Here is a 25,171-nt window from a genome sequence, read left to right on the forward strand (position 1 = left end):
AATATCTATACCACTTCTGAACTCCATATCCCAAATGCGTATTACAATAAAGTGTATATCTGAACTCCATATCCCAAATGCCTATCACAATAAAATATCTATACCACTTTTGAACTCCATATCCCAAATGCGTATTACAATAAAGTGTATATCTGAAAATAAAGTGTATATCTGAGTTCCATATCCCAAATGCCTATTACAATAAAATATCTATACCACTTCTGAACTCCATATCACAAATACGTATTACAATAAAGTGTATATCTGAACTCCATATCCCAAATGCCTATTACAATAAAATATCTATACCACTTCTGAACTCCATATCACAAATACGTATTACAATAAAGTGTATATCTGAACTCAATATTCCAAATGCCTATTACAATGAAATGACTTGACCACTTCTGAACTCCATAGACCAAATGTCTATTACAATAAAGTGGCTATACCACTTCTGAACTCCATATCCCAAAATATGCCTATTACAATAAAGTGTCTATACCATTTCTGGACTCCATATCCCAAATTTATATTAAAGTGTCTATACCACTTCTGAACTCTTATCCCAAACCAATTGCGGACGGACGCGTGCTATTATTGGCTGAGATATTTTCGCGCCATTCAAAAATAAGATTTCTGCGCAGATACATCGACGTAAATTATAAAAGTGGTAGTAATATACAGAAGTTTCGCTTCAAAACAATTCTAGTTGATCCAAGATAGTATATACTTCTGTCTTTCAGATGCACAGCATCAGTTATAGACGATGAACGGACAAGCAAGCCGCGCGCCGGTGCCTAGACGATTGCTGTAGATACATGTATCATATACTATTATATTGCGTCTCTTATTATGTATCAAATTATTGTGTTTTACCTTTATTTTCACATAGACTAAAGGAAAAAAAATAGACAGCGAATCGTGTCAAAAGAAGTAGTCCAATTTGAACAAGAGGCGTGTAACTGCAATTTCTCACGCTCTCAACTTTTTTTAAACTTAAAAAACCAGATGTCACTACCACCCTTCCTTAAAAAGTGGCACGGGCACAACTGGCATCACTTTTCATGCATGAATAGTGTATACGTCTATTTTTTTCCTTTAGTCTTTGTTATTTCTATGAAGAATAAATTAAAAAGTTATCATAAAATGAAATCCAAAAGTGATTGTAATTTTTGAACATTGATATCAAAAAGTCAAAGATAAAACATTAAAATATTTTTGACTCCTCAGGGTTTTTACATAGGTACTATTAAAAATATAGCAAGTTTGATATTTAGCAAAAATAAACCTAAATGCAAAAATAAAATAAAAACAATGTGTCGTAGAATACCTGATAGAAGCGAAGCTTCGTTTGCATTGTATGAAAAAAGTATTCTGTCTCCCTTACACATGTGGGCAACAATACGCACTGCCCAACCAACGACGTGCCTTTCATCGTCGCATTCCTTCAATCATTCACTTTTTTTGAGAGATCTGCTCCAATCCTAAATGATATCTAACGAAGACGATGTTTGTTTGTTTGTAAACTAAACTCTGAAACTATTGAACCAATTTTAATAATCCCACCATTAGAAACTATTTAATCCAGAAGCAACATAGGCTATATTATATAGATAACTTTCACGTAAACGCAGCCGGGCGAATCAGCTAGTCTGTAATATGTCGATAAGCAAAAACTGTATGATCTTTTTTTGACAAATAACACTACTGCTAAGTAGGTAACTAATCAATCTCATATTAATCTATAATCGGTCGATAAACTTATAGATTGATTATTATTAAATTTTAGCCGTAAATACTTACTTAGTTTTATGCTAATGTATGAGTTATGCGCGTTTTTAAGTAATTAAAATATCACTTGCTTTAACGGTGAAGGAAAACATCCATAATGTTCTCAAAGGTGTGTGAAGTCTGCCAATCCGCACTTGGCCAGCGTGGTAGACCATGGCCAAAACCCTTCTCATTCTGAGAGGAGACCCGTGCTCTGTAGTTAGCCGGCGATGGGTTGATCATGATGATGATGATGATGATGATGCTTAGTCATTTTAAATACATTTTCACGCGTTATCTATCTTTGGGTTTTTGTATATCAATGTTTTTGAGTCAACTTTGTATGTAGTTCGTCTTAATGTAGCAATAATTAATTAATTTTAGTAAAGTTTGTATTGATAACTGTCTGGTGCCTTTAATTTAATGCTTTTTTTAAAAAAAAACACTCGCAAAATCACTTCGAGTACAGAACCATCAGAACTTACGTCTATAAAACGCAAAAGTGTGCAAAAGTAGATACGTCAAATATTAATATGTTATTTTTATCCAACTCTATACTTATTTCCATACAATCCCTTTTCTTTATATCAGAAAGCAGTTAAAAAATTAATGAATTCATTGATTCATAATTTGTCTATCATCGTCACCCAATCGTGTCACACTGTGACTTGGGAAGTGCAAACTTATTGTTTTTTCCCATCGAGTCACATTGTTACTAGTTGCAACTTTTTTATTCATTGTAATTCGAAAACGAGTCACACTGTAGCTTGGTTGTGACTCGATGGGAATTTTTTTTTTCGATGAATTCTGTTACACGATTGGGTATGACTCGTTGGGAACTCCATCTTTTATATGTCGCATCGGCAAAATTCGTTTGCGCAGAAAAGCGCAACCTAATGCCGACTAAACCTGATTGTACACCAATGAAATATAGACCTTACTGATTGACGTTAAGAATTTAAATACAAAAACAACGCTCATAATTCGCGCGTACAAAACATAGCGCGTAAGCAACAACCAATATCGGACGGACGCGCGCGAGCCATTCCAGAATAACACCTCTGGAGCACCAAGCATTGAAATATATACCTTATTTCGATTGGATAAATATTAAATTCAATTGATAAATTCAAAATCGTTTGCCGTCCCGTCCTCCAATGTGCGCAGGCCCACAACTTCTCTACATAGTATAAAATAAAGTCGCTTCCCGCTGTCTGTATGTATGTATGTATGAACGCGTAGATCTTCTAAACTACGCAACGAATTTTAAATTAAAATAATTTTAAAAAATAATTTTAAACGGTTTTCACCAATAGATAGAGTGATTCAAGAGGAAGGTTTATAGGTATAGTTTAAGTCTCAAAAAATTAGAGATCCCTAGGAAAATTGAAATCTCACTGACACCACATTAGTATCTACACTGCACCCATGCGAAGCCGGGGCGGATCGCTAGTTCTAAAATAAACGTTTCTTCCTATATAATTTATTGGTACATTGGCCGCTTCATACTGTAAATACGAGTCGACGTCCACTGGGTGTAGTTAGGCTGTGAACATGTTTATCGTACTACTCTTCTCTTCGACGTTGGTTAACGAATAGTTAACCAAATTATTGTATCATATTAATTATCATACGCGATCGTAGGTTATAATGAAATATCGTTTGAAATGTAATAGCGATTAAGGCTACAGCTGCGCGATTGCGGTATAAGGACAGCTACAATGTCACGATCGCAATCACCTCTGATAGGTTGACGCTCGCTCATCATTCATCATCTATCATTCATTGTTGCAACAAGAATAACACAGCCAATTACAACAATTGCGATTGTAATGATGATTGATGTAGGTTTTCCGCAATTGACCAGCTGGTTTGAAATCAGCATCGTAATTCAGACTTGAGATTCATTTTAGCTATTTCAAATGAAAAGGATTTTTGTTTTCCTTGAAAAAAAATATGGGTGTATTTTGTAACATACTATCTTTTTGATTTCTTTGAAATATTGTAATTTTAGGACATTAATGTGGCTAATTTCGTTGTACACAATCTCTAAACTTAAATGGCACGTCTAAATCTATTGCTATCCCTTTCATAATGTTGCTTGCGGAAAAGGATAGCACTAGATTTAGACCTGTTGATTTAGTTTAGTTTGTGTACAAAAGAACCAGCCACATTTTAATGCAAATGAATATTCGATTGCACCATATTGAAAGTCCAGATCCTTTTCAATGTAGAAAAGGCGAAAAATGTTTAAAAATCAATACTGTTAACCGGATTACTCGGAGTTTGAAATACATATGTAATGACCATAATTTATGTAATCAGAACGTTAGGATTAGATATCATTTTTAAATTTCGTGCAATCTCGTGGCCTTTCAAGAAATACATTTTGTTTTGTTGAAATATGCTTTTATTTTAGGCGTTTAGTAAATTGGTAAAAAAAATATATTCGATGTTTCTTGGAAATTCAAGCGATTCACAACGAATTATATTCACTAATTGTTTGGTTATCGAATTGGAAATACAAGATACCACACGCGTTGTGATTTTTAAAATGAAATGGTAAAAGTTTAGTTAAAAGAGACTCAGCACTTTAAATTGGGTTATATTTGTTTTTAAATTATATATAGTTATAGTATTAGAGATTTCGCTAGTGATTCTATCGTTTAGATGAAAATAATGGAGATATTCGTTTTGTTATTTATCGGAAATCAATGGTCTCACTTGGAAAATAAAAGGAATATTATAGGTTTTCTTTTAATTATGTTTGAAATCTCATTTAATTTAATAATTATTATTGTCATTTTAAAGGCGTAAACTTTGTATATAAAATGTATAATATATTTTGTAACGTTTCGTTACAATTTTTATTTTAGAAGACGAATTACTTGAACTGTATAAGTACATGACTATTGCAATTACGCGCTTGAAAAGTAATATTTCCCTTTCTATGTAAATTAAAATTATACCTTTTTCCTAATGTCAATAGAGTTAAAAACATGCCTTGCAATCATAATATAGAAAAACTAATTCTGTTATATGCACATAGTTTGTAAACTAAACGAAATCAACAGCTCTAAAATCTAGTGCTATCCCTTTCCCCGGAGATCATTATAAAAGGGATAGCAATATATTTAAACCTGTCAGTAGTTAGGAGATTGTGTACAACAGAGTTAGCCACATTGGGGCCGATTGTCTTGCACACAATCTCTAAACTAAACTAAATTAACAGGTCTAAATCTAGTGCTATCCTTTTCCGCAAGCAATATTATGAAAGGGATAGCAATAGATTTAGATGTGTCATTTTAGTTTTGTTTAGAGATTGTGTAAAACGGAATTAGCCACAATTGTCCACTTAAATCTTCGGCAATCTTTTATGGCCGCTCTGAACCAAACCAACGCGGCGAGTTCAACCGAAGTTGTGCGAGTGAGTGGGAATGATTAGCTCTGCCATTTTCGATTAGTTTCCTTATTGGCACGAGTTATAGAGGTAGTATAGTTCTTGCGATTCGAGAGCGTGCTTGAACTTTACTTGCGGTTATAACGTGTGCGTGCCCGTCGGCCAATCAGTCGCGAGCAAGCGTTCACAAACGCACACATTTACAGTGCGCGGCAGAAAGTAATGTAGGTACATCGACCTTTAGAAAGAGAACCTCTGTCGTTGAGACCGACAAAACGTCATATAGGTATGAGTGATAGAGACAACGCTCTACAAAGCCGAAATGTCATTCTAAAGGCAGATGTATATTACTTTCTGCTGCGTGTTGTACTTTTCTTATAAGTACCGATACGAAACATGCATGTGTCACGCGCGCTCGTGAAATTGAAGAACTAATACTACGCAATTGTGTTACTTTTATATGTATTATTTTAACATATTATTAGAATATTGTGATACGCATGGATACGACTGATAATCCTGCAGACGTGATTTTAAAACACTTGTGTATAAATATGTTTTTGCAATAATACGTTTGAGAACGTTTTTTTTTAAATTTTAGTTAGGAAGCACTGGGGTGGTGGTTCTAGACTCTAGTGCGGTAAAGTTATCATTATTATGTTATTTATCTCGTGGCGTAGTGCTCACATGTATGATCTAAAGTAATTATTGTTAACACTTGTATCTATGATTGTTCTTGTATATAATCAATCAATAAAGTTGTTGATATTTCAAGTGCTTTTCGTTTTATTTAAGTACAAATTGTCAATATCTATAGGTACCTACATAGTTGATAGATAAGGTACTGGCACTGGAAATTTTGTTCTACTCAAATCTTTCCACTAAATTCAGGGTCGGCTCTAGCCTATGTGCAACCTCAGAGTTCTCTAGTAGGCGCACGATCAAAATGGACTGCGCGACAGGTCGTGAGGGTAATCGGCATGTAGTCCCGTTGACATCGGGATTTCAATAAAATTATTAGAACCTTATCCCGTTGTCATTTCCGTTTAAGAGGGACATCGGGATTTGAATAAAATTATTAAAACTTCGGGGTGGGGACGCCCCGCACATCCACATAGCCCCCGCGCTGACCCGGTGCGGGTGTGCGGCTCATACCCCGATTAGAATCTCGATCTGTCGCGTACTATAGCTATATTACTTTCACCATGATCGGAAATTCGTTTGCATCAGGATGGCGGGTGTATGTGTACAAATGGTCACGCTTACATAAGAGCAATGTAGTATTTTAACATTCCTCGTACATTGTTACGATAGTCATTTCACATTCAGATAGTATAAGAATGAAATCGATCGTTTTTGTCCATTTCTCTTTCGTAGAGACCGTTTTGCCTACAGTGGGATCTTATAGACAGGAGAATCCATCTTACTCTATATACGCAGACGAGGGAATAGTCGCTCGTTTGCACAGGCCGTTAGATCGATAGCCAGATGAAATAAAAACGCACAATTTGTTAAAAGTTTATATTATTGTACATCAACTATGTTTTTAGAGGTAGAACATTCTACTCTTAAAGTAAACGGGTACTGTGGTAAGAGTTAAAATTAAATAATTTCATATCGTTCGCCGCAACAATATCATCTATAGGCGGACTAAGTAGAGATATACCGAATTTAAAAAAATAGGTATACACAAAAAAATACATTTTGTATTACGTGAGAATTGAGTAACAAGAAAATTATTTGAAGTAACTACTTGACATTAAAGAATAAGATATTTGGCAACGACCTCGTATTTACTACGTACTAGACGTGTCATTCCGAAACAAAATTTTTGCGGTCTGAAATTCGCTTTTTTACTTGACGGCCAGTGTTAACAGCTTCAACACGATCTCTGTTAGAAATGACCATCTAGTGTGCAATAATATAATAATAATAGAAGTCGTTGGTTATTTGTACAAAATTTCAATTTTGTTACTTTAAAAAGTTTTACTTAGCTGTTTTCGCTACAAAATAATACTTTTATTTTCCAGAAAAATTGGTTTTTAACTAGCTAATCGATATCAAAATATTTTGTTTTCTATTACGCATTTCTCTCACAATTCAAAAATCTTGTATGCATGTTCTAACATCGATAAATAAAATCATAAGGTTGTCTATTTCGGGTACAAAATCCGTATTAGGTATATATTTTAAATTACAATTAATGTATTTTAAATTCATACAATAATATGTTCAATTCGTGCATTAAAACTATACAAATACATCGAATATTTGATGCGTACCGCTCAAGGTCTGCCATGTAAATAATTATTTTAATTTTGCCTCCAAAAAAACGAAGCGATTATCACAGAACATAAATAAATATTATCAAAAAAACAATAAAATGATGGCAACTAATATTATGCACCAAATTACAAAAAACGAAAAACGTTAAAAATAATTACAAAATTACATTTGCAACTAAGAATACTTACATTAAATACTGGATTTATAATTATTATGATAAAATCATATTTTTTAATATGAAATTATACATTTTTTGTTACATTTTAAGTAAGTATCATAAATTCATAAGCAAGGAATGTTAATAATATACGAACCAATTTACAAATTAACGTATATTTGCGTAAGATATTCAAATTAGGCTGACTAAAGACAGTCATAGTGTCAATTCGGACGCACTAAACTTATATAAAGCATATAATTTTTTTCAGTCAAAAAATTAAAAATATATTTTAATTCTTTAAAGCTTTTAAATAAGACAAAAGAACCACTTAATGACAAAGTACCAGCTTATGATTACCAACCTACTTTGAAACAATTTGCACTATAAAAACCCGATTTTTGTCGACTTAAGTTCATATTTCATGTCTACACAGTTGCTAACTACCTACATTAAACAGAATTTAATAAAAATACATCAATACTTAAATAAAATCTTAGTTTTTTATCGACGAAAACATGCATTGAAAAATATTTAGCTAAGTTTTAGCAAGACCGAATTGACAAAAGACCCAACCTGTGATTGGTTTTGTCAGTCAGCCCAAAGGGGTTTTACCCCCTCAAAGGAGATTTTTAAAGAAGGTTAAGGGGATTTGTAATATATATTTTATTTCGCTTATATTTCATTACTGTATATAATATTGATTGCATTTACTATTAAAGCTTATTTTAAACTACGGGATGTAAATTATATTATAGTATAGTATTTTTGGAGTAAAAATTGGTACGAACGTTGGAAACGCCAATATTGACCGGTCTCTAATATAATTTATATCCCGTATCAAATAAGCTAGATTCTGGACGACAATACGTACAAACTGCTAAAACCACAGAATTCTGAATTAGGTAAAAGAAATGGTAGGTAGGTACCTACATTGCGGTGTCTTTAGTATAAAATGTCTTTAAAGCTAAAAATGCTACACACTGTCCCGGGACATTGTGTAGCCAATTTTTAGCTTATTACTCCCATACAGAAATAGTTGCGCCGACTATATTATCACCAATACGTCTGTTTTCACAATCACGCGGACTGATGTGTCATTAGTCATCTGTAGGGTTGGGATGAGGTTTTACATCTCACCAACGTTGATAGAATTCGAGCGACAAAACACATTAAAGATAGATACATCCAATAGAGTCTTCTCCTTCGACCAAACGGGGGTAAGGGCCTTGAGGCGTGGCCTCTTTACCCGAGTGGGGCGCATGGCAGATTGGTGCCAGTATTTCACCAACTAGGCTCTGCTTTCTTGGCTTAGGGCCCTAGTTGTTGGCATGTCAATCCACAGCCAGCGCTCCTAGTGGAAACATTGCGATTAAAATACGGTGACTTTTTTTATGACATTAAAAAACGGTGATGTATGGACAAACTTGAGCTTTAAAACAAGGAATTTACTTCGACCAGGCTTATCAACACTCGAATTCTATAAACCTTACCAAGATATAAAATATCATGCTAACCTTCAACAAGTTCACCCTCCTTTACCACTTCTATACCTATTCTAAATTCTGTGGTAAGACCTATGTGACACAAAAACAATGCCAAAAAACCTCTTGTCGAATACGTTCTCGAGATAAACCTCGGGTCAAAATATCCTATAAAACTTGAGAGCGTTAGTCTAATATGTACACACACCTTACGTCGACAATATAAGTGTATAATCTAAAAGTTCCTGAACACATTTTGATAAGATATGGGACTGGTTAGTCTAGCTCGACTGCTCGGCCGACTATATGGCACAGACAACATAGCGATACGATAAGAGCGTTCACACTATCCGACACTATGTAGACCCCGTTTTTTTTTGTACATTTCTTTGTATTTTTAATGGTTAAATAAAAATGTAGCCCCGCCTCTTTTTGAATCGGATCTGTGGAGCGTCGCTCAATTTAAGAGCAAAAAAAATTCGTTTAAATCGTCACGTAGTATTTTTTGCAGTGTGCAGTTCTCTATATTTCTATTATTTCTCTAATCCTCTGATGAATAATTACAAGATGACCTAGCGGACGTCGAAGATGTCCGTGGATATGCACAGATATCAACTCACCCACGATTAGAGGTATATTCGTCATTTATGCTTTAGCGTTATCTGACTGAGGTAAGATTTACAATGCATTGTTTTTTTTTGGTTCTGCTATTACCAAAATAAAGTCGAAGCTACGCTCTGTGACTTTTTCGATGTGACTACGTATCTTACCACAAACGTGGCACACTTTATCGAAGCTCTAATCTAAAGAGATTTAAACGACTCTGCATGAGGGTACCGATATCGGATCGGATAGTATGAAAACGCTATAAAATGATTTAGGCAAGTGCAAACTGGATGTTCGCCGTAGGCCGACTTTACCTAGAAGCGAATTACGTATATGTGTCGTTAAACTATACATTTACAAAACTAATATTTATAATATAATATTTATTTATATATAAATTCTTACATTGTGTCCTATGTAAACGATCGATGCGACGAGCGTCGCAACAAATCGCACGCATACACAAGCATCGAACTGAAAGCTACTTGGTATACACATTACATACGTAAGAAGCGCGCTTAAAGTTACACTAGCCATTCAACACGTCTGTACTACCGGGCAACGTTTAAGCCCGTTCCCACTGTCCGTCGTCGGCCCGAATTTTAATCGGATATTCCAGTGGCAGAACATTTTGGTTTCCGACGAGTGTGAATCATGATGATGATCAACCCATCGCCGGCTCACTAGAGCACGGGTCTCCTCTCAGAGTGAAAAGAATTTGGCCATAGTCTACCACGCTGGCCAAGTGCGGATTGGTAGACTTCACAGGCCTTTGAGAACATTATGGAGAACTCTCAGGCATGCAGGTTTCCTCATGATGTTTTCCTTCACCGTTAAAGCAAGTGATATTATTTAATTATTTGAAAAGCACATAACTCCGAAAAGTTAGACGTGCGTGCCCGGGATCGAACCTCCGACCTCCGATTAGAAGGCAGACGTCCTAACCACTAGGCTATCACAGCTTATATCGAGTGTGAATAGCTTCAAATAAAATTTTCTGCCACTGGAACGTCCAATTAAAATACGGATCCGACAAACGACAAGTGGAAAAGCGGGGTTAAAGTAAGTTTACACTAGCGTGTTTAGTGTCGATCTCTCTCTCCACTTTAATTCCACTTTGTGTCTTTCAAATTCAAAGTTTTGATATGAAAAACACGTGAGTAAGCCGGGACGGATAGTATTTATAATGAAAAAGTCCCTTAGTTCTTCAGAACTTCTTAAATATAACACTGGAATTTGTAGTCAAGATAGTCTTCTTTGGGGACCATTCAGATAACATGTGTCATATTCAACTTTGTATATGACACATGCATGTGTATATCAGACGACATGTGTCACATACTCATATACAACCTTAATGCATTGCATAAAGGTTGAATATGACATATGTTATCTGAATGGTCCCCTAAAGAAGACCCTATCTTGACAATAATTTCCAGTGTTAGTGACAGTCAATTGTCGTTTGCTGTTTGGACTTTGGACAAAAACACTTCAAATAAATCTCTTTACTTTTAAGATGGTTATCAAAAGAAAAACATACTAGAAAAACCCTAGTGTAATTTTACACCAAGTTGCGGTATCGTTTTCTCCGTCTAACATATTATAGCCCCGTCCCTCTCTCGCGCGAGGGCAGACGCTCCCGTGAATTGGCTCTCTTATTTTAGCAAATATACTGGTCGTTCTGAGATCAGTTCACAAACTGGCTTACTTATACTTGGCCATTCACGAAATTAAAAAAAGAAATTACAGCTCGCGTCACGAATGTTGACAAAGGTACCCTGCCTACATATCACTACAACTTAGTACAGTACGCAGCAGAAAGTAATGTACATCGGCCGTACATTTCGGCTTTGTAGAGCGTTGTCTCTTGCCTACCTATATGACGTTTTGTCGGTGTCAACGACAGAGACAACGCTCTACAAATCTGTTATCTCCGTCTAAAGGTCGATGTACATTAGTTTCGGCTGCGTACTGTACAGTACTTACTAATAAAAAAACCGGCCAAGTGCGAGTCACACTCGCGCACCGAGGGTTCCGTATTCCGGTATTTTTTTGACATTTTGCACGACAAATCAAAAACTATTATAAATAAAAATCTGTTTTAGAATATACACGTAAAGTCTTTTCGTATGATACCCCACTTGGTATAGTTATCTTACTTGGAAAATTGAAAATACTAATTTTTTGTTCATTAACACATTTGATTTTTTTTTGTGATGTAACCACAAATCCACGGTTTTCGGATTTATTCCTTTACTAAGACCTACCTACCCGCCAAATTTATTGATTCTAGGTCAACGGTAAGTACCCTATAGGTTTTCTTTCAGACACGACAGACAGACGGAAGACAGACAGACAAAAAAACGAAGTGATCCTATAAGGGTTCTTTTTTCTTTTTAAAGTACGAAACCTTAAAAACGCTGTACTTTCGACATTCGTGACAAAAACTGTACTTATTAGATTTTACTCTAAAAATATTGTTATGTACTTAAAAATATAAATTAAATTTTATAATCTACCTCCTTTTTTCATTTTTTTTTGTCATAAAATATCACTATTAAATCAGTTATGTAATTTTCTGTACATATTTTGAAATATAACAGCAAATAATTCTCAAAACTCTGTTTTTGAAACAAATTCAATCTATTTATAATGAAAAATAATCATAATCATGGATTAAAATAATGGTTTCTAATTTTCTATTCAAATATATATACATATATTAAAATATTCATTATTATTTACACATTTCCTGCACTTCTTTTTTTGCAAAAAAATATTATGTATTTTTTTTTTAATTATGATGTCAAGTTCTCAAAAAAAACAATGTCTGTAAATATCATGCTTTAGTTTCGTAACTAATATTCCTTCAGCCACTGATATCAATAACTATGGTTCAATTAATTATCATTTTAATAGCAAATAAAATAACGTTAGTAGAAAAAGTTTTTTCGAAAATTTTATGTGACGAAAAAGGTGTCCATTTCAAAAATATGCCAGTTACGAAAAAATATATTACTGGCCACAAAAGATAAGTACTTTAAAAAAATACTAAGAAAAAGATACCTTTTACATAAAATAAAAAAGTACCGATTACAAAAAAATGCATGGCGAAACTCGTTTCATAACGATATGTTTTTCGGTTTTGTTCTATTGTTTGTTTTATTTAGTAAAAAAAGGTAATATTCAAATTTCTAAGGGCTCCATTATACAACAGGTTGTGCTGTCAGTTTTGCCGCAGCCACTCCCGTGACTGACGGATAACAGACCGTCTAATGCGTTGACTGATGTTTGCATGTCTGGATAATTCTCTGCCCCACTAGTAATTCACCATTCTTTATTAAAGCAAACTGGCGTATGCCCGCGACTTCGTCCGCGTGGACTACACAAATTTCAAACCCCTATTTTACCCCCATAGGGATTGAATTTTCATAAATCCTTAGCGGATGTCTACATAATAGCTATCTGCATGCCAGATTTTAGCCCGATCCTTCCAATAGTTTGAGCTGTGCGTTAATAGATCAATCAGTCAGTCAGTCAGCTTTTCTTTTATAATAGATAAATGACTGATGCAGAACTTATAGTCTAATGGACCCCTAAGGCTTAAAAGTAGTAAAATCAATTAATACAAATTAAAAACATTCAAAACTATTACTTATTTAGAGGTAACTACCCACTATCTATGTATTAGGTATATTATGTATATGTTGGCAGATATGTTATTCATTTACATACATTACTTACTGTGTTTATAAAAAGGTTTTTTTAACTATTTTTTATTAGATACAACTTAGTTTACTACATAGACACTGTTATATACGTATGTATATATATTACAGCTGAACACACTTTCAAAATGGTCTATTTATTTTTATTTATTGTCATCAGTGGAAATATTAAAATAAGAAAAAAATAGCTTTTAATTATTTTTTTGCTGACTCTACCACACCCTCATTTACACTTTTTGCATTTTGAAAAAATGAATCCATACGCAATTTTTATACTGTTAAAACCATGTGGAGTAACTTTGACCAGGGCATGATTCCATCATGAGACCTCGACAAAAGACCTATGCCAGTTATCCACCAGCTTTTAAACAACAAAAGAAAGAAAAAGAGAGCATCAAACACATAACCCCCGCTTTTTGCTTTAAAAGAGGTTAAAAAAAGTTTCCACAGATGACACGTTTTCGAAATTGTAAAATTCTTGTAAACGCAAAACGTTGCATTAAATAAACCTTTTTTGAAATAACTCTCAAAATACTGGCATACGTGTTACACTAAACATATCACTACAATCGTAGTTTCAACTCTAACAATACAATCTTTACAGTCATTTACATCTATTATAGACCTAGTTTTTGGCGCCAAAATAAGCGGACCAAAATTAAACCAAGTTTAAGTGACGTTTATCATTTTCATTTGACTGAGGAAAAACCCAGTTTTTTCTCAAGCTAACCATAACAAAACGATAGACGTTGGGGTCCCAAGGTTCCGGTGCAATGGTGACCTCGCACAGGAAAGCGTAGCGTTGGAAAACCTCCACCAAGTGGACAGACAGCAACAAACGAGTCTCATGGAGCCGCTGGATTCAGGCGGCTCAAAACAGTTGCGTCGAAATTCCTAGATATAAGAGATTTATGTCCAGCAGTGGAAGTCTATCGGTTGATACTCGATTAAACAAGTTATACAATGCACCCCGTTCGCACTACCGTAATGGCCCAACTGTATGCCTGATCACAAATGTAAGCGAACGCGCCGACGTGCTCTTTCGGCACGTTCGGTGCGTATTCAATGACATCATTCCAAGATTCACTGTCATTCGAATTACGAATACTGTCATTCAAAATTCAAATGACTATTAACCGCCAAAAATGTCATAATATATTTTGTTGTAGATATATTTTTTCATAAGAATCAGCCAGCTAATTCCGTTTTGATGATAGAAATTTTAAAAACCTAATTCGAAATATACATCATTTTATATGCTGTTTTCCTAATGCTCACAATGCTCACCACTCAAGGTGGGCGCTATGAGCATTATGAGCGTGTCTATCACGCAATCGCAATGTCCATATTCTTAAGACTACGTATCGAAGTGTTGCGTGATATCAAATATCGATATGGTAGTATTATATCAAATATCGATATTAAAAATATCATGGTAGTTACGTAGAATGTAAATACATCTGTATATAGTATTCAGTAGGTTTCAGACACTCAATTATCAGAATATTGTTTCTAGCTATTTTGTTTCACATAACATCATAAATTGGTAGCCGTTATCTATAATAACGTTTATGGGGATACCCAAATTTACAATCCAAGTAATTTTGCCCCATCACAATACAATACAGTAGGAAATACATTAATAAGTCTACACATAATATTTAACAGATATCCAATACGTATTAAAACATTGTTTTTAGCCATTTTATTTGTCATAAGATCATCAATCGGTAGCCAATAATTACGGGTATACCCAAATTTATAATCAGAGTATTTTTGCCCCGTCACAATACGTAAATTCGTCTACACGTAATATTGAACAGGTACCCAACCAGCCATTTTTGTCGAAAGATTATAAATTGGTAACCATAATCTATAAAAACGTTCACGGGGATACCCAACTCTCGAGTATTTTGGCACTGTCCCAATACAATACAGTACGAAATACATAAACACGTCTACACGGAATATTTAGTGTGTCTCCACTCACGCATCAGGTGCACGCGGTGTTATAACGCATGCCACGGCGGGGTGGTGGGCAGAGCGTCTACGCCCACGTCGTCTGCGATGATGGGCGTCATGGGCATTGTGGGGGTGATGGGCATCGTAGGCGTTGTGGGCGTCGTGGGCATGATGTCGAGCGGGCAATCGCAGTGGTGCCGCGTGTCGAGGAAGTTGCCATAATCATCTGTTAAAGCGCTATGGCGGACCACGCAAACGTGTCGTCTAGCGCCTGACCACCACCAACTCTCTAAAAAAAATAGAAAAAAAAATGCAATCGAATATGGTTAAGCAAAGTATAGCGAGTCAGTAACGTGATCGGTCACCTCTACTAATGTCTGCATCTGTGATCAATTCTTCGTTCATAAGCGCCGTTAACGCGTCGTCTGTATGTCTTGAATCTGCTGAAAAACAAAACATTTAGTTTTAATGTTATTCATGTAAATTATGAAAAACTATATTTTAAACGCAGATATAACCTATCATAGATACAGTACAAGACAGAAAATAATGAACATCGATCTTTAGAATGAGATTTCAGCTTTGTAGAGCGTTATCTGTCACTCAAATATATGTGACGTTTTGTTGGTCTCAATGACAGAGACAATGCTCTCTACAAAACCGCTATATCTTCCTAAAGGTAGAAGTACATTATTCTCTGCCGCATACTGTAGATAGTTCAGCTGCCGACCTCCTATATGGGAGGTCACGCCGCAACGGAGCAACGGATCGGATTTTTGCATGGATATTGTCAAAGACCTGGAGACTGATATTGGGAAATCAAAGATTTCCCAAGAATTTTTAACCTTAATCCACGCCGACCTAGTCGCGAGCATCGGCTGGTAATATATATAAAAGGAGAAACTGACTGGCATAATGATAATATGTATGAGCAGCTCAAACTGCTGGGCCTAGAAATTTGAGATTTTACGTTTAGGTTCTCTCTATTATGAAGACCTCAAAAAGATTTCCAGAAATACAAGCAAAGTTAGAAGCTACATCAGCTATAGACCATAAAAAACCTAAAATTTGACAGAAATTTGCAAAATCCATACTCACTGTTCTCCAGTTTGATGGTGGGCTCCTCCTTAATGACGGCGGTGGTGGGCGTCGTGGGCGTTGTGGGCGTCGTGGGCGTTGCGGGCGGCGTGGGCGCAGCATCGATGCCTGACACGCCTACTTCCCCACTACTGTTTGAACTGCATTCTGGACTGTATGGGGCCATCTGCAAATATTTTTCCAACTTAAATAAAAATAACTTTTGCTAGCAAAGTAAGTTTATAGGACTTTGCTTGCTAAATCGAATCAAGTTTTCCTCAAGGTCGAATCAAACTTACTATACACAATGACTCTGTAACAACAACTATCTATAATTTGCACAAAAATAATTAAAAAAGGAAAAACTGGCCAAGTACAAGTGACACTTGGAGTGCTAGTTCCGTACTATTGTTCAAAACATAGCATATACTTTTTAACGCAAAACTATGTATGGTACAGGACAGGTTGAGATAGCAATGGGGGTATGAGGCGCTAACCCGGTGCAGGCGAGCACGGGCACCCCCCTGCCTCATACCCCGTTCGCCATGTCAACCTGTCGCACACTAGGTAAGTCAAGGTAGGAACTTACCCTAAGGCTGCGTTTACGTCTCTGCGTCACCTCCGCCATTTTGTAGCTGCTGTCCATCGCCCAGTAGGAGCCTTTGCCCGGGTCGTCTTTACTGCGAGCCACCTTCATGAAGCACTTGTTCAGAGACAGATTGTGCCTTATCGAGTTCTGAAATAGGGAATGAATACGGCTGGTTAAAAAATTAATAAGCACAGCGCTGGAACCATGTCTCATTAACATCGAAATGTTGTCATTTTGAGGGCAGCAAAATAAAAATATACCATAGCTCGAAACTTCAGTCTATGGCAGCCACGAGCATTAGCAATTTGCGGGACTTATATTTTCAAAAATCCTTTCTTAGCAGATGAACTTATAAGAACTATCAGCATGAAAAATTTTGGCCCGATCCGTTCAGTAGTTTAAGCTGCGCGTTGATCAGTCAGTCAGTCACCTTTTTCTTTTATATATTTAGCACTTACCATCCAACCCTTCCCAGCTTCCTTGTAGTAAGGGAATGCATTGCAAATATAATTGTATATCTCGTTGAGTGTCATCTTGCCGTTGGGCGAACTGCTGATAGCCAGCCTGATCATACTTGCATAGCTGGAAGGAAAATGTTTCATTTAACTTGCTCCAATTACTTAGGAGTGAAGCCACGCGGCGCGTTGCATTGGCGGTGATGCTGCGTCAACATAAAGATAGCAGATTTGTTGAACATTGTCCCTGTCATTGAGACCGACAAAATCACACACATATAGGTATATAGGTATGAGTGATAAGAAAAGCTAGCAGACACACAGACAGGCAGACAGACAGATGGACAGACAGACACACTTTCGAATTTATAATATTAGTATGGAAGTATATATTATAACAATGTAAGGCTAACTTTTTTGTTTTTTTATTTCACTGGATTTTTTTTAATGAAATCTTACAAGATTTATTTGAAAGCATAATTTGCATCCAAGTAAGAATACACGAGAGGATATCATACACTGTGGTAAGTGAGTCATGAATAAATAATTTGAAGGTTTCTTTTCTTAAGGAAAACAGTGGGTGACTACCTGTAAGCTGGCTTGGCATGTTTGATTTTATTAGTGTTCTGTGAGAGCTCAGACTCCTTGTTGTTGTTCTCCTGTTGCAGCGACAGCGGCTGCACGTCTTCGTAGAGGAAGCGAGGGATGGGCCCCAGGGGACTGTGCCGCGGGGGCCCGGGGCTGTACGCCGGCAGCCACTCCACTCCTGGCGAATCGCTCATTGTTCCTCATACATACAACGCACTTTCACAACCGACTATCTTCACATATCCATAGCCTAATGTCACGCGCCAAAAACGAATCCGAACGCACTGCGTAGCCCTTGTTACAATGTCTAGTGGGCGTCGGAATCACTCGCTACCTTTTATGAAGATGATCTCTGATTTTCATTGTAAAACTTCAATTATAAATCCTTGGAGTGGCGGCAGAAATCACTTACACAATTTGCGAAATTGAATGCAAACAAAACGAAATTAGGGCAAGAAATAGCTTGAGACATCAATGAAACATGAAAAAGAACGTAAAACATTAAAGAAAACGTAATTTTTAGAAAATGAAATTATTATGACATTTGAGGCGCCTACAACAAGGAAAATGGCGGCGGACAGATAATTTTTGAAATTACGAATGAAGATGATAAAGCACAGAATAAAAATTTCCTTAAATCCGATTTAAGGTTCGTACGCACCTAAGCGGCGCGGCGCGGCGCTTCAGCGAGCTGCACGTCGCGGCACAGAGCGTCAAAATATCATTTCTATCATTTTGTATGGCGCATATCGCACTAGAGCGGCGCTGCACAGCGCTTCACCGCGCGTTGCCGCGCGGCACGGCTGGAGAGAATATTTTGAAGCGCAGCGAAGCGACGCGCAGTGCAGTGACGCTAGTGCGACATACCCAGCGGCGCGGCGCGGCGCTTCGCGCTCCTACGCGAACGGGTATAAAAGTGACGCGCAAGTGACGCGAGGTGCCGCGTACTGAAGTTGTAGTGCGGTAGGCACCGTCGAGCGGCCTGAGGTGACGCGTTCTGCAGTCGGACTGAAGCGCCGCGCCGCGCCGCTCAGGTGCGTACGAACCTTTAATCGATAAAAAAATATTTCAATGTTTTCCATAGTACTTTTTAATTTTTTTAAAGAGCAGCCCTAAAATGAATGTCAGTGCTGTCAAAGATAAAAAAATGATTAACTATACGAAAAGTAGGTACCAAAATATAACAGCCCATAATAACAGCCACAGCCCACATTATCAACAAAGCCAATTCTCAAAAGCGTTCGTGAAGTGTATGTAGTTAATTGTAGTACTAAATAGAAGGCAGATTTACACAGGGTCAGTAGCTGTCGTCAGTGCTGGCGCCGAAAACTGACTCAGACAGCAGACTATTTACAAGCAGTCAGTATTTCGTCAGTAGTCGTATATATTTCTTTTGGTGTACACACGTTCGTAAAGTCAGTGCGGAAAAATGAATTCTCGAAAACATCAAAAAGTTAATAATTTGTTGAGAAAGTTTACCTTTGTGATGATGCAAGAACTAACTGGTAGGTATGTTAGAAGAAGAGATATCTAAACAGAAACGAATTTGGGTAAGAAAATGGATAGATGACAGAGATACTGGAGGTTCTGCTCTGTTGTTAACCCAGTTGAGCATGGAAGATCCTGGGAATACAAACTGGCTTTGAGAATGACCCCAAAAACGCGGTATAGTTGAATAAGCTTTAAGTTTTCCGTCTCGCTCAGTTTTCGAGTCATTTTGTGATGCGGTCCGACGCGGCGTGGTCCCCGTACAATAGAGTGGCAGCGACTGACTTCGGCATTTACACGGCGTCAATTGCGCTGGCGCGGGTGGCGGGGGAAGCGGACTGACGCCAAAAATATGAAGCGGGAATATTGAAGTCAGATAGGGTACTGTACTGACTTGAAATCAATTTACACGATGGCAGTGCCAGGTCAGCACTGACTCGGCAGTGGACTGACGTCAGTTACTGACTCAATGTAAAATTGCCTTCATGTACCTAGTTAATTGTCCGTCAAGCAGCAAGAGGCACTTTTCTCATTTCGCAAGTGAGTGTCGTAGTTACTTATAGATAGGTTGTCCAGTGTTGACCACGAAGTGATTTTTATCAAAATAATATCTAGTTCTACCGGTAAATTTTATTTTCCAGAATTCTGAGGTGGTACTGGTATACGAGGTGGTCGGTGTAGTGAAATGAGTAATAATAAAACTCTTTTCCGCTCCATTGTTCATATTGTAACAAGCACGTAAATGCTTGACTCAAGCATCAAGCAGACATTGTAAACAGTCAAAATACTTGACTCAAGCAAAAATGTGCTAGACGTCAAGCCGCGTGACTGTCTCATAACCTCTTAAATATTTATATAATAGTTAACTACCTACCTACTTGCTTTTTATAGTGATGCTTACACAGCATAAAGAGTCAGGGATTGTAGGAGGCCTTTGCCACCGGACACATGCAACTTTTCTTTTATTATATTTTCATAAAGACTTAAAAAAACGTGCATTTTGAAGGGCCCTCCCCCCCTTATTAAATCGGTTTAAAATCGATTGTTTTCCATACGACACTATGCATGCTCTGTGCATGCCTCGCCTAAAATTTTGAATCTGACAGTGACAGTTGAGGAAGTGTCATTTGAATTTTGACAAATTTTCTGTCAGTTTTTGCGCGTCGTTTGAGGGGGGTGATTGTGCTTTGTGTTATTTTATTTTAACGGTTTGTTGTTATAAACGCGTTACGAATTTGCAATTTTGTGAACATTTGTGACTTAGTTTATGTGGAAAGGGTGGCTCGTGCAAAATGACGACGCAACCGGAGGTCGGGGTGTCCGACTTTGTTCTGCTGGACAATTTGACTGTGGACAACTTTATCGAAAATTTGCATTTGAGGTAACTCATATCCGCACTTTATCTAAAGTTTGAAATTGCTTACTTGTTCACAACTTTATACTGAATTTCTTTAAAGCTTTAAAGCATAGTATGTTTGGTATGCATATTATATATAGCAAATGCTTTTGACCTCGTTGATATGCGTCTTAGATTCTTGGAAGAAACAGCAAAACTTTTTGAATTTTTTATGACCTTGTCACATCAAGAACTTTTAAAATACCTACTAAGTATTTACCCTGTATAGTGTATAGGTATAAAGTAAGTTTTATGTTTACAACGATGCATAAACATACCTCTTCACAAAGTGTTAGTCTAAATATCACTTGAATAAACAGTTCATTATATTAATTAGCTTCTTCACAGCTGGTGTAGTTTTCTACATGTTTATCATTTGCCACTATACTTACCATACATAGGTACCATACTTACATAGCAATGAAGAGAGATGTTTAAATCTTAATAGGTACAAATACTTACATCTTTTTTCATTTTTTTCATCTTCGATAATATATTTAATAAGCTGTGAAAACGTAATGGTTAGGACGCTCACCTCCTTTTCGGGAGGGAGGGGGGGGGGGGGGGGGGGGGAGAGTAATTAAATATTACTTGCTTTAATGGGGAAGAGGGGAAGAGAAATATTGTTAAGAAACCTGCATGCTTAAGAGTTCTCCATAATGTTCTCAAAGGTGTGTAAAGTCTGTTAATCCCCACGTGGCCAGCGCTGTACACTATCCCTTCCCATCCCTTATTAGAAAAACCCTTCTTATTCTGAGAGGAGACCCAGTGGAAGCAGACAATGGGTTGATCATGATGAATTTGATGTCTTATGTTTATTAGTTGTAAACATTAGGTAATAATTATGATTAATCACTGATTATGCTTGCAAATGAGGTGTGTGAAACCAGTTTTTTATGATGTTAGTATGCCAGTGAGGCATGTGATGTAGATACATGATATGCATGAATAACTTTGAATATGGTTCTCAAAATTTATGTACTACTAGCAGATGCCTGCGACTTCGTCCGCGTGGATTTAGGTTTTTGAGAATCCTGTGGGAAATCCTGTTTAATTTTCCGGGATATAAAGTAGCCTATGTCACTTTCCTGGTCTTTGACTATACCCATGCAAAAAATCACGTCGATCCATTGCTTGATTAAAGGACAAACCAACAAACAAACACACTTTCGCATTTATAACTCCGCGAAGACTACATAAATTTCAAACCTTTATTTTACCCCGTTAGGGGTTGAATTTGCCAAAATCCTTTCTTAGCGGATGCCTACGTCATAATAGCTGCTTGCCAAATTTCAGCCCAATCTGTCCAGTAGTTTGAGCTGTATGTTATAGATCAGTCAGTCAGTCAGTCAGTCACCTTTTCGTTTTATTATATTAGTCAGTCACCTTTTCGTTTTATTACCTATATTTAGACTCGGTAGTTTGTCATAATCACTCGAACTTGGAAGACATAACTACAGTACAATAACGTCCATAATATTATCTAATAGGTACTTATTACTTCACTTACAATCACTTATTATGGGCCTCACATTATCTAAGATGAAAGTAGGCTCAATCTTAATTTTGAATCTTCTTTGAGAACATTATGAAGAACAATCAGGCATTGCAGGTTTCCTCACGATATTTTCCTTCACCGCACCGTTTTATTGTTATTATTTTTAATAGACTAAGCAGCTTTCGCTGATGCCTCTATATCAGAAGTGCTTCGAGTTTTCCAAATGTTTGTCTAATCTATTCTTGAACTGGTTAACAGAACTTGACATAACCACATCCTTAGGCAATTTATTCCATATGTGAACAACTCTGTTGGTCAGAAAGTGTTTTAATTGATTTAACATTAAAACCTGTTAAAACAAGTCTCGACTCTAGTATCATAAGGTCGGATGTGTACTTCCGACCAAACTCACTTTTTTACATAAAGGTAATGAGTATTTCGGGCTCTTTCTGCCAAGCTGACACTAGTATTTCTATCTCTTTTCGTTGCAAAGATAAATACATGCATAATGTCGTATCTGAACACATTCTAAAAATTTGGAGAACCATAATTATATTTTTTGACTTGCGTATGTATGCACCAAAGCAATGGAGAAAAATGATAGATGTATTTTGAGTTCGACCATTATGCTACGAAATAAGTTTATTTGTAATACTAGCTCGTACTGCAGTTACGCACTTCTGCTTCTAAAATATGTAATAATTTTGTTAGGTAAAATCACAACAGATGTTATGCTTCGAATTTTTTGTATTAATATTTGGACTGTGAATCATTTAAGACTTTTTGCCTTGTAATATAAATAATTTTGCAATAAAATTCATGGAAGTAAGTTGAAATAAAGCTTTTTGTTTGTGACTACATTAAAGTTGATGTGATTAATGGGTAAGAGATCCATCCTATTTCACCAAAATTTTGGACTAAACTGCGGGAAAAAGTAAAGAGCCAGAATAAAGCTGAAGACATTTTGAAAATGTAGACTAGAAAATCTTTTAGGACCACGAAAATCACACCATGGAAATCTAAACATATATTATAATAATACCCACTAAGCAAAAAACCGTGCATTTATGGTGTTTTTTATGAATCATAGTTCAAATCATCAGTTCAAAAATTTATTGCCCTAGTTTTTAAGGTAGCCTTAAAAAATTAGAGTACCTAATCAATTTTTTTCTTCTTTGCCCGTCTTATAATCGACCGAATTTGATATTAATCAAGAGTAGAAATTATAAGGCACCTACAATATGTGATGATAGTGATTCTAAAGAAACATACCTAATTATAGGAAGCTTTAGATTATGTTAATTTAAATATAAATGTAGTATAAATTAATTTATTAATTAAACAACTAATAAAAGGGAAAGTAAAAAATAAAAAAACTTAACTAAAACACGAAAGAAACAGTTTAAAAAAGTATCTGTTAAAAAGAACAGTCGAAACAGAAGCAATGGAATTTTCAAGAAAGCAGAAAGTTATTTTTTTGTTACAAAAGTGGCAATGCCGGATTTGACTAACAGTAAATCCTTATACCTGCGTAGTTTCTGCACCTTAAAAACGATTCATGATGCTACCAGCAGTGTTGCTACTTTAATGTGGTCTGAAAACATCAGCTGCAGCGGAAGGAATAAAACAGTATCTTGTCTTATTTCATTAATCTACTAGAGAAGAAACAAAGTATTCTCGAAATTGTTGAAGAATTGACTTTGTGGTCTGATAATTGTGTCGGTCATAATCGGAGCATGATAATCGTTATGGCTTACTTATGATTATTATAAGGATTACCACACTAAAAGACGATAAATCACAAGCTTTATGCTAAAATGCAACATGTACCTACGTGGAGTAAGATGTAATCCATTCACAAATGGAAAAAAAGGGAACAGCTGAAAACAATCCAGATTACTAAACTAAGAGATTGGTCACAGTTTACAAGAACATGCGAAGGAAACAAAACTTTTTGATAAGTTTGATTTGGCACTACAACATATTTTTAAAGACCACATCCCTTTACAAAGGTGATATATCAGGACCGTTTGTTATATCAAAAAAAAAATAAGAACGGCGGGGATTTTCAGATTTCGGAATATATTACCTGGCTACAACTAACGCAATAATGCTGGGTGTTATTATTTTATAAAAACTACTTTAAAGAAGACTTTTTTGTATTTCATTAGTATGTTATAGGTACATATAAACTTAAAATTCTTCCCCGCTTTCGCCCAATATACGACATAATGAGAAACCATTATCCACTGTAAAATATAACCAACTTTTGCAGTAGGTACCTGCTGACCTCCATTCTTACTTTACGTACCTAATCATTATAAGGAAAATCAGGCTATGTTGGCATGTTTTAGATTTCTATATTGATGTAACCGTCATGTATGCAATTCCACAAAAAATGTTTGGCCCACTGTAGGTTTCTAATTACTTTGTAATTTTTTTTCCAATTTTTGGCCGTTGTTTTTAATTAATGGGCTTTACTTGTGAATTTGTAAATGTTATTTTCATTCATTCAGAAGTCACAAGGCTTACACGGATGCAATGGTCAGACTATCGGGCGAATGCAATTATTATGTTTCAGATCTAACTAATCAGTTTCAGAAAAATCAGATAGGTACATTGTTGCTATCTCACAAAAATGATTTTTGTGAGATAACCACTGTGATCTTTTGTCCGAATATTAC

At 36.1% G+C, this 25,171-nt stretch overlaps 3 protein-coding genes across 5 annotated transcripts in view; 2 read left to right on the forward strand and 1 right to left on the reverse strand.

Moving 5' to 3' along the window:
• The window catches only part of Ubr3 (Ubr3 ubiquitin ligase), a 95,565-nt gene extending 94,769 nt beyond the window's left edge, over positions 1-796 (forward strand). For both annotated transcript variants that reach the window (XM_034976395.2, XM_069503594.1), the window contains one exon: positions 747-796. The gene's annotated coding sequence lies outside the window, so the exon portion shown is untranslated. The remainder of the gene's footprint in view (positions 1-746) is intronic.
• Positions 797-10,898: 10,102 nt separating this feature from the next.
• Positions 10,899-18,688, reverse strand: LOC117989098 (forkhead box protein I2-like). Of its 2 annotated transcripts, none has more exons than XM_034976404.2 (6): positions 18,106-18,688; positions 17,521-17,644; positions 17,063-17,209; positions 16,495-16,660; positions 15,762-15,836; positions 10,899-15,685 (listed from the first exon to the last, which is right to left on the reverse strand). In XM_034976404.2, the coding sequence occupies exons 1-6, from the start codon at positions 18,297-18,299 to the stop codon at positions 15,444-15,446; spliced, it is 948 nt and encodes a 315-aa protein (XP_034832295.1). In that variant the 5' UTR covers positions 18,300-18,688; the 3' UTR covers positions 10,899-15,443. The 2 variants fall into 2 exon arrangements, with proteins under 2 accessions (XP_034832295.1, XP_034832293.1); XM_034976402.2 differs by having other exon boundaries at positions 15,762-15,839.
• Positions 18,689-20,758: 2,070 nt separating this feature from the next.
• The window catches only part of Myo31DF (Unconventional myosin ID), a 39,990-nt gene continuing 35,577 nt past the window's right edge, over positions 20,759-25,171 (forward strand). Inside the window, exon 1 of the mRNA XM_034976396.2 lies at positions 20,759-20,974. Coding sequence (XP_034832287.1) covers positions 20,886-20,974 — 89 coding nt within the window. The 5' untranslated portion in view covers positions 20,759-20,885. The remainder of the gene's footprint in view (positions 20,975-25,171) is intronic.

The sequence above is a fragment of the Maniola hyperantus genome, chromosome 15 (assembly GCF_902806685.2).
Source record: "Maniola hyperantus chromosome 15, iAphHyp1.2, whole genome shotgun sequence".
In the NCBI taxonomy this organism is placed as follows: Eukaryota; Metazoa; Arthropoda; class Insecta; order Lepidoptera; family Nymphalidae; genus Maniola; species Maniola hyperantus.

Bases quoted from the DNA above. Each gene is read 5' to 3' on its own strand.
- LOC117989098 (XM_034976402.2), bottom strand. From the start codon at position 18,299: ATGAGCGATTCGCCAGGAGTGGAGTGGCTGCCGGCGTACAGCCCCGGG. The intron at 17,645-18,105 runs GTAGTCACCCAC...TTTTCCTTCCAG, and splicing joins CATGCCAAGCCAGCTTACAG to CTATGCAAGTATGATCAGGC. The intron at 16,661-17,062 runs GTAAGTTCCTAC...AAATATTTGCAG, and splicing joins GACGTAAACGCAGCCTTAGG to ATGGCCCCATACAGTCCAGA.